The sequence below is a fragment of the Branchiostoma lanceolatum genome, chromosome 3 (assembly GCF_035083965.1).
Source record: "Branchiostoma lanceolatum isolate klBraLanc5 chromosome 3, klBraLanc5.hap2, whole genome shotgun sequence".
NCBI lineage: Eukaryota > Metazoa > Chordata > Leptocardii > Amphioxiformes > Branchiostomatidae > Branchiostoma > Branchiostoma lanceolatum.
Genome location: NC_089724.1, coordinates 26,274,988 through 26,300,108, shown reverse-complemented (window position 1 = coordinate 26,300,108; position 25,121 = coordinate 26,274,988). Strand labels below are relative to the sequence as shown.

Genomic DNA, 25,121 nt, shown 5'->3' with positions numbered 1-25,121 from the left:
GAATGAATGAATGAATGAATAAGTGAATCGAGCACTACAGAAGAACAACAAGTAACACAAGCTTTGACATACCAATGTGATGGATGTCATATACCACGAGATTGGTAAATATGTTTTATCCTTTGAAGATGTATCAATACTGTTATATTTGATTAATAATGAGTAGAGTGAAATGAAACTATGCTCTCCTACGGGAGGAATAAAGAAGAAGAAGATGTATGAATGAATGGTTTATCAAGAAGTGTAACATGGCAGCTAAAAGCTGAATTGCGTACACTGTACAATATCATGTTATCTTAAAAACACAAGGAAAATAATACCGACGTCTTGGCATACATTATAAAACATTCATAACGGTTAAAAGGTTTCGGGTAATACAGATCAGGCCAGACTTAACTTGAATCAACGTTGCCAATACAAGATTCTAAAACGGTACTTGAAGCAAACTAGTCTGTTCCCACTGTGATTAATTGTTGTTGAGTAAGCGAACTAAATAAGGTATAGGGAGTTCTTGTAGCGGTTAGTTCTGCACTTGAAGTTTTTTAGTTTTTTTGTTTGTTTTTTTACTTCGGTTTTTGACAGACATGCAAGGCCGACGTGGCACTGCACTCAAGTTTTTTAAACTTATATTAACATTGCCACGTACAGATAACAACATACCCATTTTTTTTCTATACACCTGGGCGAAGTGAGGAAAGTCGTGTTAAGTGCCTTTCCCAAGGGCACAACATCGGTGGCGTCAGGGGGATTCGAACTCGGGACCTCTTGGTTCTAAGTCGAACACCCTGCCGTTACGCCACACGACCCCACGTTGTTATTGAGTTTCTTACAGTTCCTAATGTTTCTGCCGTGGAGTTCCCCTACTTTAGGTGGGAGGAGTTTAGGGTTGAGTTTGTTAGCAAAGGTCCGGCATCTTTACATCGTGTGGTGCATTGCATCTCATTTCCATCGAGGCAGTGACCGTTGAGTGACTGTGTAGCGAACTAAACTCTCACTAGCAGTTCACATGAAATTCAATTGCTAAAGATGCGTATTCTACACGTTATTTGTGTTTCGTTGTCTTACAAATCATACTTTGATGACATCATGGCAGTGACCGTTGAGTGACTGTATAGCGACCTAAACTCTCACTTGTAGTTCACCTGAAATTCAATTACTAAAGATGTGTATTTTACACGTTATTTGTGTTTCGTTGTCTTTCAAATCATACTTTGATGACATCATGGTAGTGACCGTTGAGTGACTGTATAGCGAACTAAACTCTCACTTGTAGTTCACCTGAAATTCAATTGCTAAAGATGTGTATTTTAAACGCTATTTGTGTTTCGTTGTCTTTCAAATCATACTTTGACATCATACATTGATGACATCATGGATTCCAATTACAAAGTCATAGGTATACAAATCCAGTCGCTCAAACGGTCTCGATTCAGTGGAAATCGTACCTTATTCACTGTGGCTTTGTCAAGCATTAGTATCTCACTGGTCCCATGATACTAGTAGACAAGTACAAGGCGTGTCTATCAATAAGCTGCACAATGTATTCAAGAAGGTGTGATGTATAAACTTTTTTTGCTATACCAAATTAATTGCATTACACCACGTAGAATCATAACTGCAAACTAGCGCTTTATTCTTTTCTTAACAATATGTTAAGTACAAAGTTCAGTACTTGACGAGAACAAGATAAGCAAGGGCAGGTGTCTTATTTCTTGAGCTAGAGCCTCTTGGGGCATCATTAGAGTTCACAGCTGTGGCTGTAGATCCGAACGCCTTTCTTCTTTTACACCTGGGAAATGAATGCACACTCATTAGTTTTTTGTAAAGGTTAATGCATCCATAGAGCGATGATGTTGTCAGCTTCTAGTTCATTAGAAAAGGAGTTGAGAAAGTGTGCAGGTGTCAACCGACAGTAGCGGTTGATTAAGGAACGGCAATGGGCATCTCTCTTGCCAAGTAAAAAAAAAACACAAGAGTAAGCACTGCAAGAAAGCAAAGCGATATTATTATGCCACACGGACTGAAAACTCGAATGATAGACTCCAAGAATGTGTATCAGCTTAAAAAATAATCACATGCCCTGAAGATGAAGGTAGCTGCACAGCTGCCACAACATTAATTGGCAGAACTTTTGGTTATGCTAGAAAGAATATATAGTTGTCGAAGGACGAAACTTTGGTTGTACTGTGTGTTAAAAAGAACCCTTGGTTGTTCTAGGAAGAAACGTTGGTTGTCTAACTTTTGGAAATGACATTTGCTTGTGCTAGAAAAAACGTTTCCTTCAAAAGACACTTTCCTCGGTGACGATATTCACGAAATCACACGTAATAATCTTTACACTGTAATTTCCTTAGTTTATCATTAAGCACCATTTATCTTCGTTTGTGGTGCCTTTCGTAGGTACATGTATGTACCTATCTTGTCCTCCAGGTAGTTACCTATATATATAGCTAGCTGCCGAAACAATGGCAGGTACAAACGTGTTAGAAAAACTTAACCTTCAAATGAAGCTTTTCATGGGTTTTATACAGTCACATAGTTTTCTTTGTGGCTTCTTAGTAAAAAAAAAGATAGAGTTAAGTATTTGTGCTACATATGCTTCAGGTTTGCTATGTTAGTTTTGCGTATTACTGGACTTTTTATAAATATGAATTGGTATTGAAATTTTATTTTGATTTGAGTTGAATGTGTGTTAGTTGTGTGCCGATTTGTTAAAAACAGAGAGAACGCTAGCGACCCCAAAAAATACCCCTCCCAATGAAATGGTATGACTACCCTGCGTCGTCACAAAATCAAGATGGTGGCCACCAAACATGCTAACGGATCCAACACAGGTTTTGGTACGCAAACCTGTAATGACCAATTAGAATTTATCTTTTGCGGTGCCCTTTAACGGTGTTTCTTTGTGCTTGTCCTCCAGGTCGGCATCCTGAGCGCCCTGCCTCACCTGGTGATGACGTGTATAGTGCCACTAGGCGGCCAGCTGGCTGACTTCCTACGGCGCCGTAGAATTCTCAGCACGACGAACGTACGCAAGATCTTCAATTGCGGAGGTAGGGTCATACAGAGTAAAGGACACACATTTTTGCCATAGATTTTCATTTTTTATTCTTAGATTTTTTGGCAATTTTATCAAATCAATCGTCTCAAATTACAACCAATCGTCTCAAATTACAATAATAAAAAACTAGGTTACAACATCAGTTTGCGTATACAAGCATAAAATATACACATAATACTTAGCCTATATCACAATTCATTATCTCGCATATACATACATATGACCTTACCTAAAAAAGCTATCGTTATGTGCGTGGCCATGTTTTATGTACAGCCTGTCATGATTGCCATAGATTGTTACTATCACCTCCAATCGGATCTTCCGGTGGCATTACTGTTATATAGACGAAGACAATGTCTAGTAGGTGGCCTTCTGGACATTGTTACGCTAATGTTATACAGGCAAACACAGTGTCCGGTGAGTCACCTACTGGATACTTTCTTTATTATAACGTTAACGGTTCTGCCACCGAAAGATTTGCTGAGATTATGCACAACAAGTTAGGCTGATTTCGATATCTTTTGACTGGCATTAAATGAACATGCAAATGTACACTTAATGAAAATCACTTATGTACTAGTATAAATTTGATATCGTAGTTCATTATCAACCAATTTACCTTGAATATGATGATCGTTATCACTGCTGAGTTCACCAGAGTTATCTTTATAGTAGTGTCTGATAATTCTTATCATTATCCTTATCATCCTCATCAGGCGTTGTTCACTTGACTTACATTTATGTTCAAATTCCATACATATTGTTGACTATGCCTTCTGCAGGGTTTGGAATGGAGGCGGTATTTCTGCTCATATGCGGATACAGTAGCAGAAATACGGCAGTCGCTATTGTCTGTCTGACTATTGCTGTTGGATTCAGCGGATTCGCTATCTCCGGTAAGTCGAAAAGATACAGCATAGGAGTTAAAGGTGCCCTTAGCGATTTCATGGGGTAAAACTGGAAATATTCTGGATAAAGTAATCTATATGAAATTGATATTTACTTCCCCATAACAGCACATTTGCATCATTATTTCATACTTTGGGCGTTTAAAAAGAGCACAGAAACAAGTCGCAAAAGAAGTATCTTATTTATTTGTACCACCCGATAATCAGCCCAGAATCAAGCCGTAACCGTTTTCTGTCGACAATTTTCGGAAAGTTCCGGCCGCGTGACTCACAATGTCCGAGCACATTGAGCCATGACCACGTGATTAATTCTCCGGAAGCTTTCGGGACTTATCGGTCAGAATCGTGCTTGTTCGGAATATTCCGAGTCCTAAGATTTCCAATGAGTTCACACCACAAAACAACATCGTATCTTTTCTCCATGATGTCGACATGCAATGTGATAGTGCTATCTAAACTTACTATGGATAGAAATTACTTAAAAATTAATTTTGAAAAAACGACTTTTAACGCCTAATATTGCTTAGGTTGCCTTTAATGCTTTTTTCTTACCATTTGGTCGTGACACTAGTCTGTGTACTAACACAACCTCTCATTGTCCATCGCTATATGTTAGCCCATTCCTGTAGATAGTTAGGCTATTCAAGACACTTACTTTGAAACAAAACAAAAACAAGAGTCTTAGGACCCAAAATCTCCATGAAACTTTGTTTTTTATTAAACCAGTTCCCCCCATTCTATATCGCTCAATGGTCAGAGGTCAGGGGTATGACCCCCGGCCACCTGTCAGGGGCCCAGGAGAAGTGACCTACTTTCGCTATTAATAGCTACTAACAGCTGTTAGTAGTGCCCCATTACTCAAAGAACAACACTGCAAATTTTCCTCATTACTAATGCAAATTAAGTCCAATTTGCATAATTTGCACTTCATTGTATACAACCCTCTCTAGGCTACCTGCATAGTAAATAACATGAAAATCTGTCGCTCCTTTCTTCTGTTATTCTCCTTTGAAGATTTTGACAAATACGCCATTACAGTTCAAGTGACACATACCATAGGGCCCAAAATCGACCTTGACCTTTCTCCTCCCGACACCTACCCACATACCAAATATCATTACAATTCATCTACACGTTCTATAGTTATGCTGATTTTACGCATCCGGTGACACATACATACACATACGATGACACAAACATACACACACGCGCACACACACGCAAACACACTAACTTTGCATGATTTGCACTTCAGTGTGTACATCTCTGTCCAACCTACCTGCGTACCAAATAACATGAAAATCTGTTGTTCCTTTCTTCAGTTATACCCCTTAAGAACATTTTTACAAATAGGCCATTGTAGTTCCAGGAACGCAAACCAGGGGGCCCAAAATCGACCTTGACCATTCTCCTCCCAGCGCATACCCACATACCAAATATCATTACAATCCATCTACACATTCTACAGTTATGCTGACTTTAAGCAACCAGCGACACACATGCAAACGATTTACCTCCTTACTTATGCAAATTCGGTCTCATTTGCATAGTTTGCACTTAACTGTGTACATCTTGGTCTAACCTACCTGTGTACCAAATAACATGACGACCTGTCGATCCACTCTTCAGTTCTTCTACATTGAAGATGTTTACATATACGCCATCGCAGTTCCAGTCACACATGCCAGGGGGCCGAAAATCGACCTTGACCTTTCTCCTCTTAACACCCACCCACATACCAAAAATCATTACAATCCATGTACAGGTTCTACAGTTATGGTGACTTTAAGCATCCGGTGACACATACATACACAGCCTTTTTTCATGGAGATAATGATTTTTCAGACTTGACCTGAGTGACTTGTGGTACAGTTTTATTTGACATCATATGCAAGACATAAAGTTAATCTAGACACAAACTAGATATTTGATTGACCTAGACACAAACTACCCTAGTGTTTTTCGTCTAGTCTAGCCTATTGTTATATTAATTTTTGATCATTCTTCCCATCTACAGGCTTCAATGTGAACCATCTCGACATTGCGCCCCGATGGGCCTCCGTACTGATGGGCATCTCCAACGGAGTCGGCACCCTGTCAGGCATGATCTGTCCAATCATCGTCAGCACCGTGACCAGACACAAGGTAAGCACCGCTGCCATTGGTCAACTACTGTCACGTAGTTTAGTAAGTCCAGATTGATCTGTCCAATCATCGATCGTCAGCACCGTGACCAGACACAAGGTAAGCATTGCTGCCATTGGTCAACTGCTGTCACGTGGTTGTGTAAACACGGCATGACCTGTCCAATCATCGTCAGCACCGTGACCAGACACAAGGTAAGCACCGCTGCCATTGGTCAACTACTATCACGTAGTTTAGTGAGTCCAGATTGATCTTTCCAATCATCGATCGTCAGCACCGTGACCAGACACAAGGTAAGAACCGCTGCTATTGGTCAACTAGTCACATGATTCTGTAAATCAGGCATGATCTGTCCAGTCATCGTCACGTCAGCAACGTGACCAGACACAAGGTAAGCATTGCTGCCATTGGTCAACTGCTGTCACGTGGTTGTGTAAACACGGCATGACCTGTCCAATCATCGTCAGCACCATGACCAGACACAAGGTAAGCACCGCTGCCATTGGTCAACTGCTGTCACGTGGTTGTGTAAACACGGCATGACCTGTCCAATCATCGTCAGCACCGTGACCAGACACAAGGTAAGCACTGCTGCCATTGGTCAACTACTATCACGTGGTTGTGTAAATCCAGCATGACCTGTCCAATCATCGCCAGCACCGTGACCGTGACACAAGGTAAGCACCGATGCCATTGGTAGGTTGTGACAAAAATATAAACGCTGTGACAAAAATAATCTATTTACTATCACGTAGTTTAGTGAGTCCAGATTGATCTTTCCAATCATCGATCGTCAGCACCGTGACCAGACACAAGGTAAGAACCGCTGCTATTGGTCAACTAGTCACATGATTCTGTAAATCAGGCATGATCTGTCCAGTCATCGTCACGTCAGCAACGTGACCAGACACAAGGTAAGCATTGCTGCCATTGGTCAACTGCTGTCACGTGGTTGTGTAAACACGGCATGACCTGTCCAATCATCGTCAGCACCATGACCAGACACAAGGTAAGCACCGCTGCCATTGGTCAACTGCTGTCACGTGGTTGTGTAAACACGGCATGACCTGTCCAATCATCGTCAGCACCGTGACCAGACACAAGGTAAGCACTGCTGCCATTGGTCAACTACTATCACGTGGTTGTGTAAATCCAGCATGACCTGTCCAATCATCGCCAGCACCGTGACCGTGACACAAGGTAAGCACCGATGCCATTGGTAGGTTGTGACAAAAATATAAACGCTGTGACAAAAATAATCTATTTTTGTCTGGGACCATGTTAAAGTGTTGGACCTGGATTCCGATTGGTTTGACAACGTTGTACCTTAAACAGGGACATGGGACGTCACAATCTCAACCCTGTATTTAAACTGTCTCTTGTCACATGATAGCCAACATCATCAGCCACTTGACAAGAAAACTTCAAGACGAGATCTGACTTCCCGGGTTGAAGAGGAGGCAGTGAGCGTCTCGAAAGCTCCCAGCAAATAGCAAACCTTTTTTTTGCTGTGTGTAGTCGTTTAAATATTTCGTCAAATACATTTCCTCTTTGTTTCACCAGAACGCGAGGGAATGGCAGACAGTCTTCCTCATCGCAGCCAGTGTCCACTTCTTCGGTGTAATCTTCTACGCTTTCTTCGCTTCTGGCGACGTACAGACTTGGAACGATGACATCAATACGATAAATGGAGAGAAGTAGGTTTATAATATCTTAAAGACAAGCCAAAGCTGAAATTAAGCATTCTTTCCGGTGTAATGAGCAAAGTAGGGGAATGTATACATGTATTTCTTGAAACGAAATAGATGTTCGAAATTCAAAGAAGGGGAATGTATACATGTATTGCTTGAAACGAAATAGATGTTCGAAATTCAAAGAAGGGGAATGTATACATGTATTGCTTGAAGCAAAATATATGTTCGAAATTCAAAGAAGGGGAATGTACACATGTATTGCTTGAAACAAAAAAATGTTCGAAATTCAGAAACTAATAACTTGATATCATCATGACTATTACACATTTACCAGAATTCGGCATTTTGCCTCCCCATCATATTTATTTTTTATTTAGAATATAGTTATACCTCGTTATGCTGTCCATGTAAAAATCCCATTGTAATGTCTTGTATTTTTCAGCAGGGCTAGCCCTTTGTGATAGCAACAAGCTAGTTTGACAGCCCTGGCTGTGTGTGCTGAACAGCCAAACCAATAATTATAATAATATAATATAAATATTCGCAAAAAATAGTTACTCAAGCATGTCGTTAAAATTTTGAAACAGTCAGACGTTTCAGAGAGCATCCGCTGTCTTTCGTCAGTGACTGACAGCGGATGCTGTCTAAAACGTCTGACTGTTTCAAAATTTTATCCAGTTGCTTGAGTAGCTATTTTTGAAGTATCTTACTACCTGGATGTCTAACCTTCATCAACGTACCAATAGATATTTGGTTTATTTCGTTTATTAAGATGCCATTTAGCCACTCTAAAGAGGCTTATAATCCAGGGCTCAATATAGCAACATGATACATACACCAGATATACACATAAGTACATTATTTACATATAAGTACAGACTTAAGAAATCAAATAATGAATAAAACAATAAATGGAAGAATATCTAAAAGAACTATAATACAGTGCTTAACTTTCTTCCAACACTAAGGTATTCACGGATCGAATTTTCGACGACCACTGTCGCCTTCTTCAGGATCAATATAATGTCCAAACACTGCCGAACGTAAACTCGCGAGAGTTACGGACACGTGACTTTATTGACACGTGTCATTACGGATACGTGACTTCGGCAATTGGTCAAACGTGCCAGGAAGTTTATAACGCCTACTGTCTCTGTTGAGTGATGGCTGGAGTGCCCTGATGTATATGGCCTCCTTTATACCTCTCATAAAGTAGTCCTGCTCAGTGTCCAGTATTTTAACTTTGTCCAGTGAAACTAAAAGAACTACTTCTCGCCATGCAGATACAAGGATATCGATAAGCAGACGATCGTTGACAAAGACGAGTGCGCCCTGACTGCGGACGAGGGGTTGGGCACGTACGGAGCCTGTGACAGCGACATCATCCCGAAGAGCAAGGAGGAACTGGTCCAGGTGCCAGCCAAGGACACATATCTCCACGGAGAACCAGACGACAGAGAATTACGATGACGTAACGGAATAAGTGTTAAGAACGACAGTATCATAGTATCACGGAGGTTCAATCGTTGTGAAGAGTAGCAACATTAATCACTAATCAAAGATTGATTGAAGTACATGTATGTAGCGACATCAACTGATGATGAAAAAGAAAACTTCAAGGAAATACTTGGTGAGATTATAGGAACATGACAACCACAGACATACTCTAGATTTAAGCTATTAGGGCTCTTAACTTTATCAAACTTTGTCTTAGACGAGATCTAGGCCTTCTCCGGGAGGAACTGTAGTGATATACTAACATTATGACTCGTAATCAATGTAAAAGTGTTGACCAATGAAACAGTCCCAATTTGTTGTCGGTGACTCCTATTGGTTAAAAGATGTCGTGCGTCCAAAGTGTACATAATATAATGAAGAATAAGGGAGTCCTCCAAGCAATAGAACATTTGTTCAAGGGCGTGCGGTATTTTGTGACGTCTTATATGATGTACGGTGTATAAACAAAAGGAAAAACAGGTAGAAAGGACTTGATGTAGATTCCATTGTACATAGTAGCTCAGTTACTTCAGAAACGTTCCCCAAGCCCGATTCGATACACATAAATATGTACATCATACGCTGGGAACTTTCCTGAAGTAGTTTATCAACAACAGTCTAGTCGGAAGAAGAAACGTTTACAGCGCACATACAATAGCGCTTGCCTGTGATGTTCGCAAGGTGATAGAAACTCAGAAATATGCAATGCTCCTCTCTGCAGTAAAGGTGTTCCATTGATGGTCGAACCATAAATGTTGCAAACTCGTATCGTAGAAGCACTTCCGATGTGTAGGCTGTGAGCTGATGTTTATGTCGATGACGTACGCGTTTTGTGAGAAAGCGACTATCTAACGGTCCTTCTATGTTAGACCCTCTATCTAAAGACTGATATTACCATCTATACTCACTCAGGAGACTAGTATGTTATATTGAACACGTGCACCCTCTAGCCGTATATCGGTGTACCATTTTTCAGAAGTAGCCAAGTTTGACTAGTGTTGAATGTATCGTAATCGACAGGATCGTCAGTTAGCAATGTATATGTCGATACAAAAGACGACGCCGAACAAATGTGGAGTAGGTGTTACAGTACGATAGCATCTTTGGACCACGGGTGTGGTGATGAGTTAAAAGTTAACGTAGTTTTCGTGTTCAGTAGTAGTCCTGGTAGACTACCTCCCCACAGTAGTAGAACTTGTATCCTGGCGTGTTAGGGGAAAGAAATATATGCGACACAAATTCAACACATCCGGCTGGATCGCGAAGCGCACATGCTCACCTGTGTTGACGGTCTCCCGGGTATCCGCGCCCGAGAGACCGCTGTGGCTCACGCGGCGACACGCGGTGAGGGACGAGGCCGTGATGACGCAACATGAATAGCATGTGGTGATAGCACTGGTCTAGTCCCTTGCCTTTTGACAACGTTCTCAATGTGCGAACTAAAAGTATTTGAAAAAAAAAGCTAAAATAGGGTCTTATTGTGTGCGACACAGTGTTGAACCAAGTACCATTGACGTATTCATGCATCGATGCATTGAAGCATCGAAGCATTGAAGGTAAAACCCAAAACATAGCGTTTTGCGCCAGAGGGCGACAAAACGCAAAAAAAGAATCCAACTACTGAAACTGACGTCAGCAAAAAAATACTGATTGGAAGGGGTGAGAAATGTGAAAATGATGACAATCAGAAAGTCTAAATCATGGCAGATGAAATCAGTCCATAGGCGATCTCACTGTTGATGAGTTTTGTGATGGTATGTGTTGAGCTTCGTGCTGCTGGTGATTATTGTTAATGAAATCACAAGAAAGTATTGCAGTGTATTCTATAGGTCTTGCCATTTGTGAGTGAGAAACTGTAGCACAAGAGTAGCACAAATAGGAGGTAGATTTAAGCAGAAAAAAAGTATATTATGTGTATTGTATTGCTGCCCAGAGAGAAGTTAGCGACTAGCTATATAGGACGATGTCTACAAATCCTCAAGAGTTAACTGTTACATGACAATAACTTGATGCATGTGCATTTCCAGCTTTTAAAGTAACATGGTTGTGTTCCTTTCACCTTGTATTCAATGTCGTAAGGAATAAATGTAAGCTAGGTGTCAATGTGATGGATATGTCTGATAACGCCTGTACATCCACAACGTTTGAAGAAGTTGATAAATCGCTTACGTCATATCTGGACAAGATATAGTACACCCTTTAGAATACAAAAAATAGGAGGCTCTGTCTAAGCACTATCATAGAACCCTGACATGATTAACCATGTGCGATAGGTAGATTGTGGTTGTAACATATGCAACTGTAGATCTATTTTTCTGTGAGGTGTGAATCGAAGGTAGTGGTGTATAGTAAGCAACAGCATAGATGTATGATGATTTTATCTCACGTTTCAAGCATTGTGTAGCGTCACGACTTCAAGTTGAAAAGGTACCGTTCTTTTTGTGGTTTGTTGATATGGCAGGTAACCGTAAGTCACATAGATTTTGTTGCATGAAGCGTATGTGTAAGTGTCGAGGTAAAGTTCAAAAGATTGTATGATGTATTACTTATAAATAGTCATATCATGTAACAACGATACTACCATAGACTTCCCAGATAGAAGTTCCCGTTGACAAATGAATAGCAAGCACGTTTATCAAGAACCAACATGAAGCCCTTAGAAAGTTCATCAATAAAAAACAAGCAAAAAACGAGTCTGACTAATTGGTCTAGTTTTGAACAACGCAGAGGTGTATGGTGATGGTTAGGGGTGGGTACCGGTACAGAAAATTCAGGTCCAGGTCCAGAGGGTTAGGTCCAGGTCCGGACCTGTACCTGTACCTGATTAAAGTAGTGTCGCGGTACATTGCAGTACATCATATTTTGGAGAGCGAGACACAAGTAAAAATTATGTTCAAATTGTATATTAGAATAAAGTGATTATTCGCGGTGCACACTAATGTGCACTCGCCGTCTGTTGACTCATCTACATATGATTAACAGCTAACGTCTTCCAAAAAGAAAACCACTACTCGTTATTAGATCTGCTTATTTTGTATTAGACCGGTTATGTGTGACCGCCTGCTGGTAGCCTGGTACTGTGAATTTTCTAATCGGTCCATAGGCCGGTCCACTGATTTTGTCTGGACCGGTTTCTTTGGACCGGTCTATAAGAAAATACCGGTTTTGTACCGGTACACGGCACCGGTACCCACCCCTAGTGATGGTGATGATGGTAGTACTGTACCGCAACAGGCAATATTCATCACTTCTAGATGGACGGTGACGGAAAAAAAGGCCCCAGCCAGAACCTGATCGAGCAAGTTGAATGTGATTATCAGTTTGTTTGTTTTTCCTCGACTAGAAGAACATTTTCAACCTCATTCTTTCTCTTCTGTTTTTGGCCACTGGATGATGGTACATTGCCTCCCTCTATGGTCAGCAGTGGTACTGCAGGTTTTTGGGCGTTGAGTCCTTGACATACCAACGCCCACTAACCTGTAGTTTAGCTATAGCTTGGTATGCAAACACAGTAAATCGGTGTGTTCCAAGTTGCGGATCACTTTTCAGGAAACTACTAACCTCTAGTCAGAGGTTTCGATCGGGGGGCTAAGAGTAGCCGGGATGGAAGCGTTAAACGTCCCAGCCACTCCTAGCCCCAGATCGAAACCTCTGATTAGAGAATAGCTTTACCTGGTTATAGGCAACCAAAGCAATATTAGGGCCCAAAATATGGAAATAAAAAAATACTGAAATCTTTATGGTAGTGACATTTACTACATCTGCGTAATAACTTCATACTTTGAGCATTCTAAAACCGCGCAAAAATGTGTCGTACGTTGATTCCCTTAGTTCCGCAAGCCTACAAAAATCCTGGCGACGATTTTTAGTGAGTTATCACATCACAACGATGTCATATTTTTGCATGATGGACGTTACTATACATTGTGGTAGTGTTGTTTGAACTAATATGAATAGAAATGACTAAATAAATTGACTTTCAAAATCCGATTTTCGGGCCCTAATATTGCTTTGGTTGCCTTTAAGATTTGGATCCAGGGATCATTCAAATGTGATGTCACACAAAGTGGAAGTTAGGTCCCAATTCGATCCACCAGGCGGCAATCTCGCTTGGAACAAAATTGAACTTATAGTTGGAACATCATGCAAAATGTAAAAACATATGCCTACAAATACAACCAAATACACAAAACATAAAAATTATTAGTTTTTTATCCTTGAAATTCAATGAGAAATGTAATGTTGCAGCTACATCGTTACCAACGTGAAATTGGTGAACAGGAGAACATTTAGGTTGAGTTAAAAGAACCTTAAGCTAGTTGTCTTCAAAGGAAACAGTCTGCTTCTCTACACTCACGACGAACAGTACTGATATACTCCATCCATATCCATCACAGGTCAGTTCGACGAACCGCGCTCAAAATATACTACCTTTTGCACTGCCTTCAGGCCCCAGACAATTTTCAAGGAAAAACAACGACTTCACAGGCAGTACTGCGAACATTGAGCTTTTGATAGTAAGTTGTTTGGGCTTTCATTTCAAAGCAATGTTGAAGAAAATCGTTATTTTGATTTTTCTCTCTTCGAGGCGAAAATTATACTGACAAAGGCAACGCCCGAGACAATCGAGTTTGTTTACGTTGTTGACTCCGCAAAACGAGTAAACGTCCTCTGCGTAGGAGTGTAGTTTTGAGAGCCGTACGCTTAAGAGACATCATTTTCCGATTTCTCCTCTCCATCATGGAAGGAGGGAAGGCTACACAGGAAGGAAAGGAGTGGAAATGCCGGTCCCTTCCGCAGAGGCTATACGAGGAGGCACAAGCAGTAAACCCCACACTGCTCCCTGTTGGAGAGATCCCTGACGGGCCGGCGGTCCTCTCTCCGAGAAGACTACCGACCGGAGAGACCGCTGACGGGCCGGCCGTCATGGAAGGAATGCATGCGCAGGCTCCCCGAGGGAGAAAGGAACGTACCGGCCGGGCACGTCCGACGAGGCTATACGAGGAGCCACACGCGGTAAACCTCGCACGGCTGCCGACCGGAGATATCTCTGATGGGACGGCCATTCCTGCACCGGGTAAACTACCAACCGGAGAGACTCCCGATGCTCCAGCGGTCCCTGGGACCGACCGGGCCCATCTACAGGGGCTATACGAGGGGGCACACGGGGTAAATCTCGAACGGCTCCCTGTCGAAGAGATCTCTGACGGGTCAGACCCTCCTGCACAGACCGGAGAAACTCCCGATTCTCCGGTCGCCCCAGGGACCAGCCGAGCACGTCCGGTGAACCATTACGAGGAGGCACATGTGGTAAATCTCGCACGGCTTCCTGTCGAAGAGATCTCTGACGGGTCAGACCTTCCTGCACCGACCGGAGAAACTCCCGATTCTCCGGTCGCCCCCGAGACCAGCCGAGCACGTCAGGTGAACCAATACGAGGAGGCACACGCGGTAAACCTTGCACTGCTCCCTGCCGGAGAGATCTCTGCCGGGCCGGTCGTCATGGAAGGAAGGCAGCCTACCCGAGGGGAGAAGCGACGGACAAGCCGGGCATGTCCGACAAGGGTATACGAGGAGCCACAGGTGGTAAACCTCGCACGGCTCCCTGTTGGAGAGATCTCGCCAGACGTTTCTACTCCGTGTAGACTAACGACCGGAGAGACTCCTGATTCTCCGGCCGTCCCTGGAACCAGCCGGGCATGTCCGACAAGGCTGTACGAGGAGCCACAAGTGGTAAACCTCGCACGGTTCCCTGTCGGAGAGATCTCTGACGGACCGGCGGTCCCTGCCCCGAGTAGACTACCGACCGAAGAGACTCCGAACGCTCCAGCCGTCCCGGCTCCGAGTACATTACCGACCGGAGAAACTCCCGATGCTCCGGCCGTCCCTACTCCGGGTAGACCACCGAACGGAGAGACTCCGGATGCTCCATTTGTCTCTAATAGACCACCTACCGGAAGAAATCTCCAGCATAACGAGACTGGCTCAAGGCCTAGGGCTGACCGTACACACAGGAAGCAAGCCGAAGGAAAAACGTCCACCGGAGAAGGTATTGGTTTGCATCTACCATTAATTTTGTTCGAGGGAGAAAGTGGTTTGAAATGCTTTGCCTCTTGTGCAAAATAACAGGGCCATTTACGACGGTAATGAAATTTGTTCATTCATTCACCCACTCAAATACCAAAATTTTGCAAGAGGCTTTGCAAATAGCCAAGATGTCAGAAATGAGTGAGCGACTTTCACTCGAGATAGGTATACAAATTAGAGAAGTACATTGCGTTGACATTCTATGGTTAATTGTTATTTCTAGTGAGGAACTAAAGATGAAAACGATATTTTTCCAGTATAAATAAAGGTTATTTATGGATTGATTGATTGATTGATTGATTGATTGATTGAGAGACGGCAAAAGTCAGTTAGTCATGTAGAAACGAATGAAAAAAATTATAATCTATTACTCAAATGCATCATTTTACTCCCTTATTTTGGTCTCAAAAGAAATGGAGACAGGTGCATCAAATATTGTACCTGTGAACCGATCCCTTCCCAGGTCGCCCCGCCCGGTACCTGTACACAACCACCCTGATTGTCGTCATCTGTGTTTCGCTGGCAGCAATCACTACGTGCGCCATCATACTGTCAAGTACAGACACCGACGACTTAAAAGTAAGTTTATAGTTCTTCACTAGCATCTCGTAATCATCTTAGAAACACATTTACCCTTACTTTCCGTCACTGTATTGACTATTAACTCCATGAAAATGCAATAAAGACACATTCATATTGTTTCAGGACAGCCAAGCATCGCTAGACGCCTTGAAGTTGCCTTCGGCCGAGGTATACAATCGTGCGAAGAACGACTCTCACACAACTAAACCTCAACCAAGTCAGAATCATTTCCCAACCCCCGTGGCGGTCCGTATCACTCGAGCCTCTCCCACAACCGTCAGCAGCGTTCGGCGCAACGCCAACAATTGGCTACGAAAAATGTTCCCAGACAAGAAACCAGACCGCCATGTCTTCATACTCGGACAAACAACAAACAGAGGATTTCCCTTTCTAAACAAACACGGTCCAACCGACGCGCCATCGTCAGAGGAGACCGGCGAGCACACCGAGGCTGAGACCAATCATCCCGCAAGGTGCAACGAGACGGGAACGATAAAAGGTATGCAAACAGCTGCCGTGCGTTTGATGTAGTATGTGTACTTTTGAGTTCACTTTCAACTTGTGATAGAAGCACAGCAAAGAGTAATATCTACTGGAAAATAATTGTTGTTGTTCTGTACAATGCACACAGTTTGGTCAAAACATTGTAAACTGTGCGGTCCAGTTGTGGATGTTAAGTTCTTGGCAATTTTGATCTCTACATTTGTAACGATCTTCTGGGGGTTGTGAATGTAAACAAAAAGCTAATTTGCTTCAATGGAAAAAATGAAAGATAAGGTATCAATAGGATAAAATCTACCTTGTCAACAAGCTCTTAATGTGAGTTTGGTGTGTATTTTGTAGGGACGACTTTGCAAGGCTGCGATGTCCTGCACAAGCTGGGAATTAGAGAAACCGGAATCTACATGGGCCTCGGTAACAAACCCCTGAGATGTGTCATGACGTCAGACGCAGGTTGGATTGTCATCCAACGGCGCACGAACGGCTCCGAGGACTTCTACCGCAACTGGGAGGACTACAGAACGGGTTTTGGCGATCCGGCCGGCGAGTTCTGGCTGGGAAACGAACTCCTTCACCAGATAACGTTCTCGAAGTGCCACCGCCTTCAGATCCGGCTGGAAGATTGGGAAGGAAACGTGGCCTTCGCCGAGTACGACTTCTTCGCGGTGGAAGACGAATCGGACGGCTATAGACTGCGCCTCGGCGCGTACAGCGGTGGTAATGCAGGGGATGGGATGAGAAAGAATGCGGACAATCGCTTCACAACCAAGGACAGGGACAACGACGTCTGGGGGCACCTTCCCGCACACAACTGCGCGATGCTCCGCGATGGTGGATGGTGGTACGCCGCTTGTGGCTCTTCCAATCTGAACGGCGTCTACCGGCACTACCGCGGGGACGTCAAAACTTATGATTACAAAATTTCCAACAATGCGATATGGTGGCGGACTTGGAAAGAAACGCACCAGTTCTACCCCCTTATGTCTACAGAGATGCGCATTGCACCGTACGTTTGGGAAACAAGTAAGGAAACGTAGACAAATAGGAAGTAAAATGTAACAGTGCCTTACCTATTTTGTATAGTAAGGCGATGTAAGGCGTTAACCAAAATGATTACGACCAGTAAAATGGTCCTTCTCAAGTTAATTTGATCGGAGCCAATGTCACGTGACCTGAGCGGAAATGTGACGTCAGCAACGAGTCTATCTGTATTCATTTGTATATTGCTAAAATTTTCTTTCCTTGAGTGCTCCCCAAAGTTGTAAAAAAAATGTACACAAAAGCATTGATGGCATAGACCTAGCTTTGATGTCAATCTTGTAAAATACACATGCATACATAAGGCACAGACGTTACATGTACAGAAATGTGTGCACACTTCAAAGTTAATTGCATACCTATGTACTACTGGCGAAAATAGGACTAGTAAGATTGTGATTGAGAAAGCTCCCTACAACTGTGTTGGTATGTCACCCCGTAAAAAGGGCGGTATGACCCTGACAGTGCACGTCGCACGTAAGCACATCGACTACCTACCTACCTACACTTGAGTTGCGTGCCATCGTTGACCAAGTTTGTGCACACCTATATGCTTTGAAAAATATCTTAGAACATTACTGCATGCATGATGATGCATACATGTACTACTTTATATAGACAGCAGCTTTGATTAATCCTCTCAATATTTGGCACTTTTCATAAGAGACATTTTTTGTATCATTTTAGACAGTGGTGTTTGACTGACATTCCTAAAGGTATATGTCAGTTTTAACAGTTGATGTGTCTTATATCATATCTACTGCAGCATGATATTTGGTGTCAGATTTGAACGTTGAATGGTTATTTATACTCTTCACAAAAAGTTTTGATTGTTGATTGTAGCAAAGCACAAACATATTGAAATGAGAAATGCATCTAACTACAAGCTGTTGTCTTTATTCACATGGTTCTGACACTTCTATCACAGCTCGACCTTTGACCTTTCCATCTCTCAAGTCCTGCAGGACGTTCCATGCACTCTCCAGAGGATGATGGGTAATAGGAGGCGCCTTTACCTGAAAATAATCCACACTAATGATACCTATATGGAGTGAACATGGCAAACATTTTAATTAGTGTTCAGCAATTTGTATCCCCATTTTGTGCATCTTTACCAATTATACTACACATGCATAAGGCACAGCCGTTATATGTACAGAAATATGTGCACACTTCAAAGTTAATTGTATACCTGTGTACTACTGGCAAAAATAGGACGCGTAAGATTGTGAATAAAGCTCCCTACAACTTAATTGCTAAACAGCCAGACATGCAATTTTGAATTATAGATTGAAAATCATGTACATCACTTGGAAATATCCCCCAAATCAAAAGTCACATGATACCTGTGATACCAAAAATGAGCATAACCTAGCTGTAAAGTGCGTATCTCACTGGACCCGTGGCACGTTGGCGACCTCACTGCTCCCAAGCAATTTGACATTAGCACTCATTCAAATTTCCTTGATAAAAAAAAGATTTTTGGTGTGTTTTGTTGTTTTTTCATCATACTTTTTCATCGTGCATTTTGCATGGTATTCCCATTATAAAATCAAGGGTAACACAAATCCAATTTAGGCCGCAGTGAGGTCACCAAACTGCCGCAGTTCAGTGAGATGCCCACTTAAGTTAGGTGTGTGTTGGAAAACAGTAACTTAGATAGTAATGTTGTGTACCTTTCCATCTTCAACAAGCTTGAGGAGTTCCCTAAGTTGTTGTTGTGTACCAACAAGGACACCGACGGCCTTGTGCTGGTGTACAGTGAAGGACTTCAAGGGAAGACTGGCTGTGTCTCCAAAGACTCCTACGGTTACATGGATCCCTCCCTGGAAAATCAACATTGAGTCAGTACTTCTTAACACCAAAAAAACAACATACACCAGATGCTATACACACTCTTTTGGTCCCAGGGGTTGTTCATTTGGTGGGGGGGGGGGCATTAGGTGCATGATATATTCAGGCTCCAATTCACAAGAGAACGTGCTGATAAGGCCACACCAATTTAATTTCTTGGTTAACGGATTTTAATTTTTTCCAAGAAAACAAAATTTTTGAAAAAAAAAATCATGAAAACAGAGGGCTGGCCCAGTCTTTTGTTTTCATGATTTTTTTTCATGATTTTTTTTTTTTTTGGGGGGGGGGGGAATAAAAATCCGTTAACCAAGAAATTAAATTGGTGTAACCTTAAACATTGACTTGTTGCAAGATGAGAATAGTGTTGAGGTACTCCAAGGAAAGGATATGGCCTTACATGTATATGGACAAGGGCTACTATGATATATAGCGTTGGATTCCACCTCCATGTTAGATATTCATCATGGTGAAACAACGGACAAACATCCAACTAGGTATAAGTGGGTAAATGTGTGAATGCTCCAAACTAACTTACAACAAGTCAAATGAAAATAGTCCTGTAATACATCCCATAATGTCCCAAGAATAGCATGGCCTCCATCCAAAACTTACAATCAACCAGCATATCGTTTTGATATTCATATCTACTGGTAGATACTCACCCAAATGAGGACACTTTCTATCAGACTGAAAGTTTCTGATGTGTTCACGAAGTCAACGGCAGCAACAGCTCCGCCTACCCTGCCACAGGCTTGACTTGTCGCTGCTATCAAGTTGTCTTTGGTTTCTGCAAGAAATATCTTTTAAATTTTGAGGTAGTACTAGTATGTCTTAAACCTTTACTTTTATCTTAAGTGTACAAAAATTTATAAGACATGCCTAAAGCAAAGACATCCTGAAATGCATAACAACAACACAACATGCAGACAACAACAAAATTATTCATGCCCCTAGCTTAGCTTGTGACTGTGACTGGCTCTATAATGGTATACTGTAAATGCATTTAAGTTCGCGTGGCTTTTATTTTGTGGTAGGCAGAAAATGGCGTGTTCGCGGTGGTTTAAAGTTTGCACTTGAAACAATAGTAGTGCTACAGTTATAGGTGGGCAAAAAGTTTCGCGGTGGTTTTAAGTTCGCGCTTAAAGTTCATGCACTGCGAAAACCGCGAACATAAAACCACCACGAACATTTATGCATTTACAGTAAATGATTTCGTTGTTATCTGCACATACAGTTGAAACAAAAAGACGTTTCTTGGGCATACCTTTTTCATTCCATAGCACCACTTCATCACAACCCATGGCTTTTGCTTCAGCCAGCTTTTCTGGCTATAACATCAGTGGAAAACATATTCATTACTTCATTCAAGCCTTTATATACTCCTTGATCAAACAAAGTGTTAACTTGATTAGTTTTGTTTACAGTTTTGCAATGTAGAATAAGATCTACTATCATGCATTTAATGCTACCTATCTATTCTAATACCATACCACCACAATTCGTTCCTCTGCTAAAATCTCCAGAGAGAGACACAAGATTTTCTCACTTATCATCATGAGTTTGATGAAAAGCATTGGAAAATAAGAAATGAGAAGATGATACTTACATCTCTATCAGCACACACAATCCAAATGCCATCAGGCAGCACTTCTCTCGCAATCTGGACAGCCCACAATCCAAGGCCCCCTGCTCCCACCAATAACACAGCACAGTCTTCGGGAACTGTGAACAGAACATAACAAGGTCACATACCAGGAGGCCCCAAATCGGCCTTGACCTTTGTCTTCCCAAGACCTGCCCACATACCAAATATCATCGTAATCCATCCAGAGATTTTTGCGTTATGCTGACAACAAAATCCAGAATCACTCAGACACTGACACACAAGCACACACATGCACATGGACAGGCAAAAACTATACCTTCTTTTTTCATGGAGGTAAATATGCACATGGATTTCAAAATGATACAGGTCTAATTTATTCAGTTCAATGAAGTACTAATTGGAATTATTTGTTAATATGGGCCTTAGATCTAGAGTGGGTACACAAAAATATAATTCAATAATTTCCTCGCAACCTTTTTATTCATCTATGGTGTACAAAACTGCTCTCTATATCAACATTTTTTTTAAAATCTTATGATCAAATATCTAAACCATTTGTCTTTACTCACTGCTTATCAGTAGGATTATGAAGCTTAATTCACAGCTGAATGTAACAAGGACAAAAGAGTTCTAACCAACCTCCATGGTCTTTTACAAACTCCTTCACAGTGGGGAGAATAGACAAGACTGCATTGCATGACGTCAGTCCCGAACATGGCAACAAGCATGCCGTATCCATGGCAACTGTTTCAGGTACCCGCATCAAAAGACTCAGGTCAGCTACTGTCAAGTAATCTGAAAAGCTATTAGGAACAAAATATCATTTTCAGCAATGCTCACAACAATACCTGAAAGTGCTTTACAGCAAAAAAAAATTAAAAGGTCATTCTGAAGCAAAATGCATTGCCAAAGGCATAATGCACTGTGATTTAATATCATGTATGCACTTGATACACAAGTAACAAGCAATCGATGAGTATAGTCAATATCTGAGTTTATTCATAGGCAAGGATGCACAATGCAAATATATGCACATGTTGTATTTTTCCCTATTCAAGCTGTTGAATGATGAAATTAAATCAAGGCAATTGTCTTCAAGCAGAGCTTCACATGGAGAATCAAAATACTTACTTGCTGGCAGCCTTGTGGCATTTTCCGAGGAGGGCCAAGAGGGAAAACAGGACAGAAAACTTCACAACTTTCTCTTCTGCGATCAGGCTGCTTGGAGATTAACCCTCAGCTTGCTAAGGTTTAGCCATTTGGCACTAATTTTTTACTGGTTACCAGGTTTGGCAGCAAGGTAAATGAAAGTACATGCATTTGGACCCACCCTCCATCTTCAGTGAACCCGATAGTTTTCCTGACCCTGTTCAGACAGAAGGTGGGTTTGTGCACCTTACATCTGCTGCAGACACCACACCCACGTATGGCATACACCATCACCCTGTCTCCTACCTGGAGTAGCCAGATCAAGAACATATTTAGCCACCACCAAGCTCCACAGGTTGGCCAAATAGAGTGGATAGTATGCCGGCCAATAGGGTCTGTGGTATGCCTTTTGAAACCTATTGGCTGGCTGACTTTACTATCCGCTATATTTGGCCAATTTCTACTACTAGTATTTTCCCAGCGATCCACGGGGCCTGGTAGAGACTAGAATATACTAGCCTTCCCAATACATTGAACAGGAATATGCTAGTAATGATGTAGAATGAGTCTAAATCTTTTAGAATATAATATGTAAAGTTTAGATACTAATAGTTTAGCTACTTATAGTTACCTTGATGTCACTGTTGACAGCCAGCTGGTCTAGGCTGTGAACTCTTCCAGAAACCTCATGACCTGAGGGATACAATTTATTCAATTCAAAATAGAATAAGATATAAATAAGTAGGTAAGATATATACGGTAGTTCATCAGAAAGTTTGAAGTGCAAGTTCAACACCAAAGGCAATCCCCATAGTTCACTGGCTTTATCAGGTACCTCGAATACGACCTTTTGAAAGTGTCTGATGTCAGGAGTGGGTCAAATATCACCTGATATTCTGAATTTGTCATCAGTGATCTGTGATGTCATTGGCCCAGTTCAAACTTCCAGGCGACTTTGACCCACTCCTGATGTCACACCTTTGAAGGACTGTGCACAGGTCAGACAGCAGGTCATGCAGACTGGTGAGGATGGAAAATCTGGTCAAGATTTTGTAAGGAGAAGTCTTTGCTGTTGGAGTCACCATACCAACACAGACAAGGTTATATTCTAAGCTTTACAATGTCATTGACTGACTCAGAATGGTATTTCATTCACTATTATCATTGTCATTATGTTATGTATGCTAAAAGGAAAGATTACGATTCCATGTTCACATGTTACCAAAGTCAAGTTCATGTTGCCCATTAGCCATCAAGTCACATTTTCAGGCTTTTGACTTAAAGGTGTCCAAATCACTGAGTCCAATGGTAGCTAAATCCAGATGGTTCACCTCACCTGATTGTTGCTTTAACTTTTTAGAGCCATGATAAAGTTCCAAAGAAGCCTAATTTCTGTCTTACCGAGTATCAAGGGGAGGCTGTAGTTAATCTTCTCTCCTTTACTCATATCCACATCAGAGTGGCACAGACCAGTATACTGGACCTACAGGAGCAAAAATTACAGCCGCTTGAAGCCTATTAGCTAGGGTTATAATAAATGCATCCAAATGCAATCATTCATATTGAGATCGTTCCAGTATTCTACACAGCAACCATTCGTCAACCATCCATTTAACTGTGGAAGAAAGGTGGCTTGTTAATAACTTTGTCAAAGTCAAGCAATTGCAAGGAGACGGGAGCAAGGTCCATTAACGTTTTGATATGCAATTTTGTGAATTTGTTTAAGTTGCAAAGATACTGTTCAGTACTTTAACCGACTGCGTTTCAATATGTTTGTATGTCCGTACTGAAAATCGAAGATTAAAGTAACATGCCATTCGCTAAACGCCCTTTTCTGAAGAAAACAAAACAAAACACTCAATCACGCCAAGTTCGGATATCAAACTCCTGAAGGTTTTAACCCGGAAGCAACTGTAGCGCGCTCCCCTTCAAATTTATTGGCCAAATACCCGCCACCAAATCGACCAAACATCTATTTGTGACAAATTAAAGTTACGTAGATGTAAACAGACCTTGACGACGGCGCCCCCCGGAGGAGCACTGGGAATATCGTCCGTAACGAGCTGAAAAGGTTCGTTGAACTTCACCAATTTTGCACTGCGCCGCGCCATGTTGGGATTGATTTTTGACCCAAACTTTATACCCTTTGACCCAAACTCGATGACCACAATAATGTCGGAGCAAGACCCCATGTAAAGATTACATGGACAAATACTGCCGTGCTTCAAATGTAGCGGAATTTCCAAATATGTGCTAGCGTTTGTTAAAGATATGCATTGCATCATAAGAGTTGAAAGTCGATGATTATATTTAAGAAGAAAAAAAAATAGAATTAAGCATTTGCGCTTTTGCATTTGCAACAATATTGATCTTGTTAGCTCAGACAACCAATGGGATGAAATACTCTAGACTGAGATTAATCTCATCAGACACATCCGGAGAGACTCACAGAGACATCACCCATAACAACCAAAAGTGCATTTTTGCAACCAATCACAAGCCAGAATATCCTGGCAAGTGACCAATCACAGACCGGTATTTCCACTGTGTGTTGTGTGGTGCTTTTGTAGCCGCCTTTACCCAACATAGGAAGGTTCACTCTTCGATCAGCTACCAGCATGGCAACATCGGCCATGATCTCCACGAGACCCGCCTGCCGCCCTTGTTGGCATCCGCCCGGACTGGAACGGCCTTGTTCCTCTCCGTAAGGTTCGTCCATGTATCACCAAAGAGGTTATAACCTCCTTGGTCGCACGGTTCTGCCAGCCGTAAATGTCATGGATGAACAGTAGATTATTAATTTCCTCAGGTACTAGGTCCCTTCCGATATCGTCATGTGCAGTATTTATAGATAAAGTAGACTACTACAGAGTACTGCATGCAGTGTGCAGATCATGTCCTGAGCAAAAATCGCATACTCCCGGAACTAGCCATAAAGTAGAATACTGTGGCAAGGACGAGAGCTGCCTAAGTACAAACGTCACGTAAAGGTCGCTTCC

General features: G+C 42.0%; 2 protein-coding genes across 6 annotated transcripts in view; one reads left to right on the top strand and one right to left on the bottom strand.

Annotated features, from left to right (window-relative positions):
* Positions 1 to 11,998, top strand: part of LOC136431236 (vesicular glutamate transporter 1-like) — a 65,009-nt gene extending 53,011 nt beyond the window's left edge. For both annotated transcript variants that reach the window (XM_066422558.1, XM_066422557.1), the window contains exons 11-15: positions 2,921 to 3,053; positions 3,844 to 3,957; positions 5,987 to 6,114; positions 7,678 to 7,811; positions 9,092 to 11,998. In XM_066422558.1, coding sequence (XP_066278655.1) covers positions 2,921 to 3,053; positions 3,844 to 3,957; positions 5,987 to 6,114; positions 7,678 to 7,811; positions 9,092 to 9,278 — 696 coding nt within the window. In that variant the 3' untranslated portion in view covers positions 9,279 to 11,998. The remainder of the gene's footprint in view (positions 1 to 2,920; positions 3,054 to 3,843; positions 3,958 to 5,986; positions 6,115 to 7,677; positions 7,812 to 9,091) is intronic.
* On the bottom strand, positions 1,684 to 24,255 carry LOC136431237 (alcohol dehydrogenase-like). Of its 4 annotated transcripts, none has more exons than XM_066422560.1 (10): positions 24,135 to 24,255; positions 23,524 to 23,605; positions 22,754 to 22,815; positions 22,304 to 22,428; positions 21,613 to 21,776; positions 20,974 to 21,089; positions 20,632 to 20,695; positions 20,030 to 20,154; positions 19,190 to 19,339; positions 1,684 to 1,789 (listed from the first exon to the last, which is right to left on the bottom strand). In XM_066422560.1, the coding sequence occupies exons 1-10, from the start codon at positions 24,231 to 24,233 to the stop codon at positions 1,784 to 1,786; spliced, it is 993 nt and encodes a 330-aa protein (XP_066278657.1). In that variant the 5' UTR covers positions 24,234 to 24,255; the 3' UTR covers positions 1,684 to 1,783. The 4 variants fall into 4 exon arrangements, with proteins under 4 accessions (XP_066278657.1, XP_066278656.1, XP_066278658.1 ...); XM_066422559.1 differs by lacking the exon at positions 1,684 to 1,789 and adding an exon at positions 18,391 to 18,529; XM_066422561.1 differs by lacking the exons at positions 1,684 to 1,789; positions 24,135 to 24,255 and adding exons at positions 18,391 to 18,529; positions 23,011 to 23,142.
* Positions 24,256 to 25,121: the final 866 nt, after the last annotated feature.

Excerpts from the sequence above, each read along its gene's own strand:
- LOC136431237 (XM_066422559.1), bottom strand. The coding sequence starts at position 24,233 with ATGGCGCGGCGCAGTGCAAAATTGGTGAAGTTCAACGAACCTTTTCAG. Across the intron at positions 20,155-20,631 it reads GGTGCTATGGAATGAAAAAG|AAACCAAAGACAACTTGATA; the intron begins GTATGCCCAAGA and ends TATTTCTTGCAG. Across the intron at positions 18,530-19,189 it reads AGCTTGTTGAAGATGGAAAG|GTAAAGGCGCCTCCTATTAC; the intron begins GTACACAACATT and ends GATTATTTTCAG.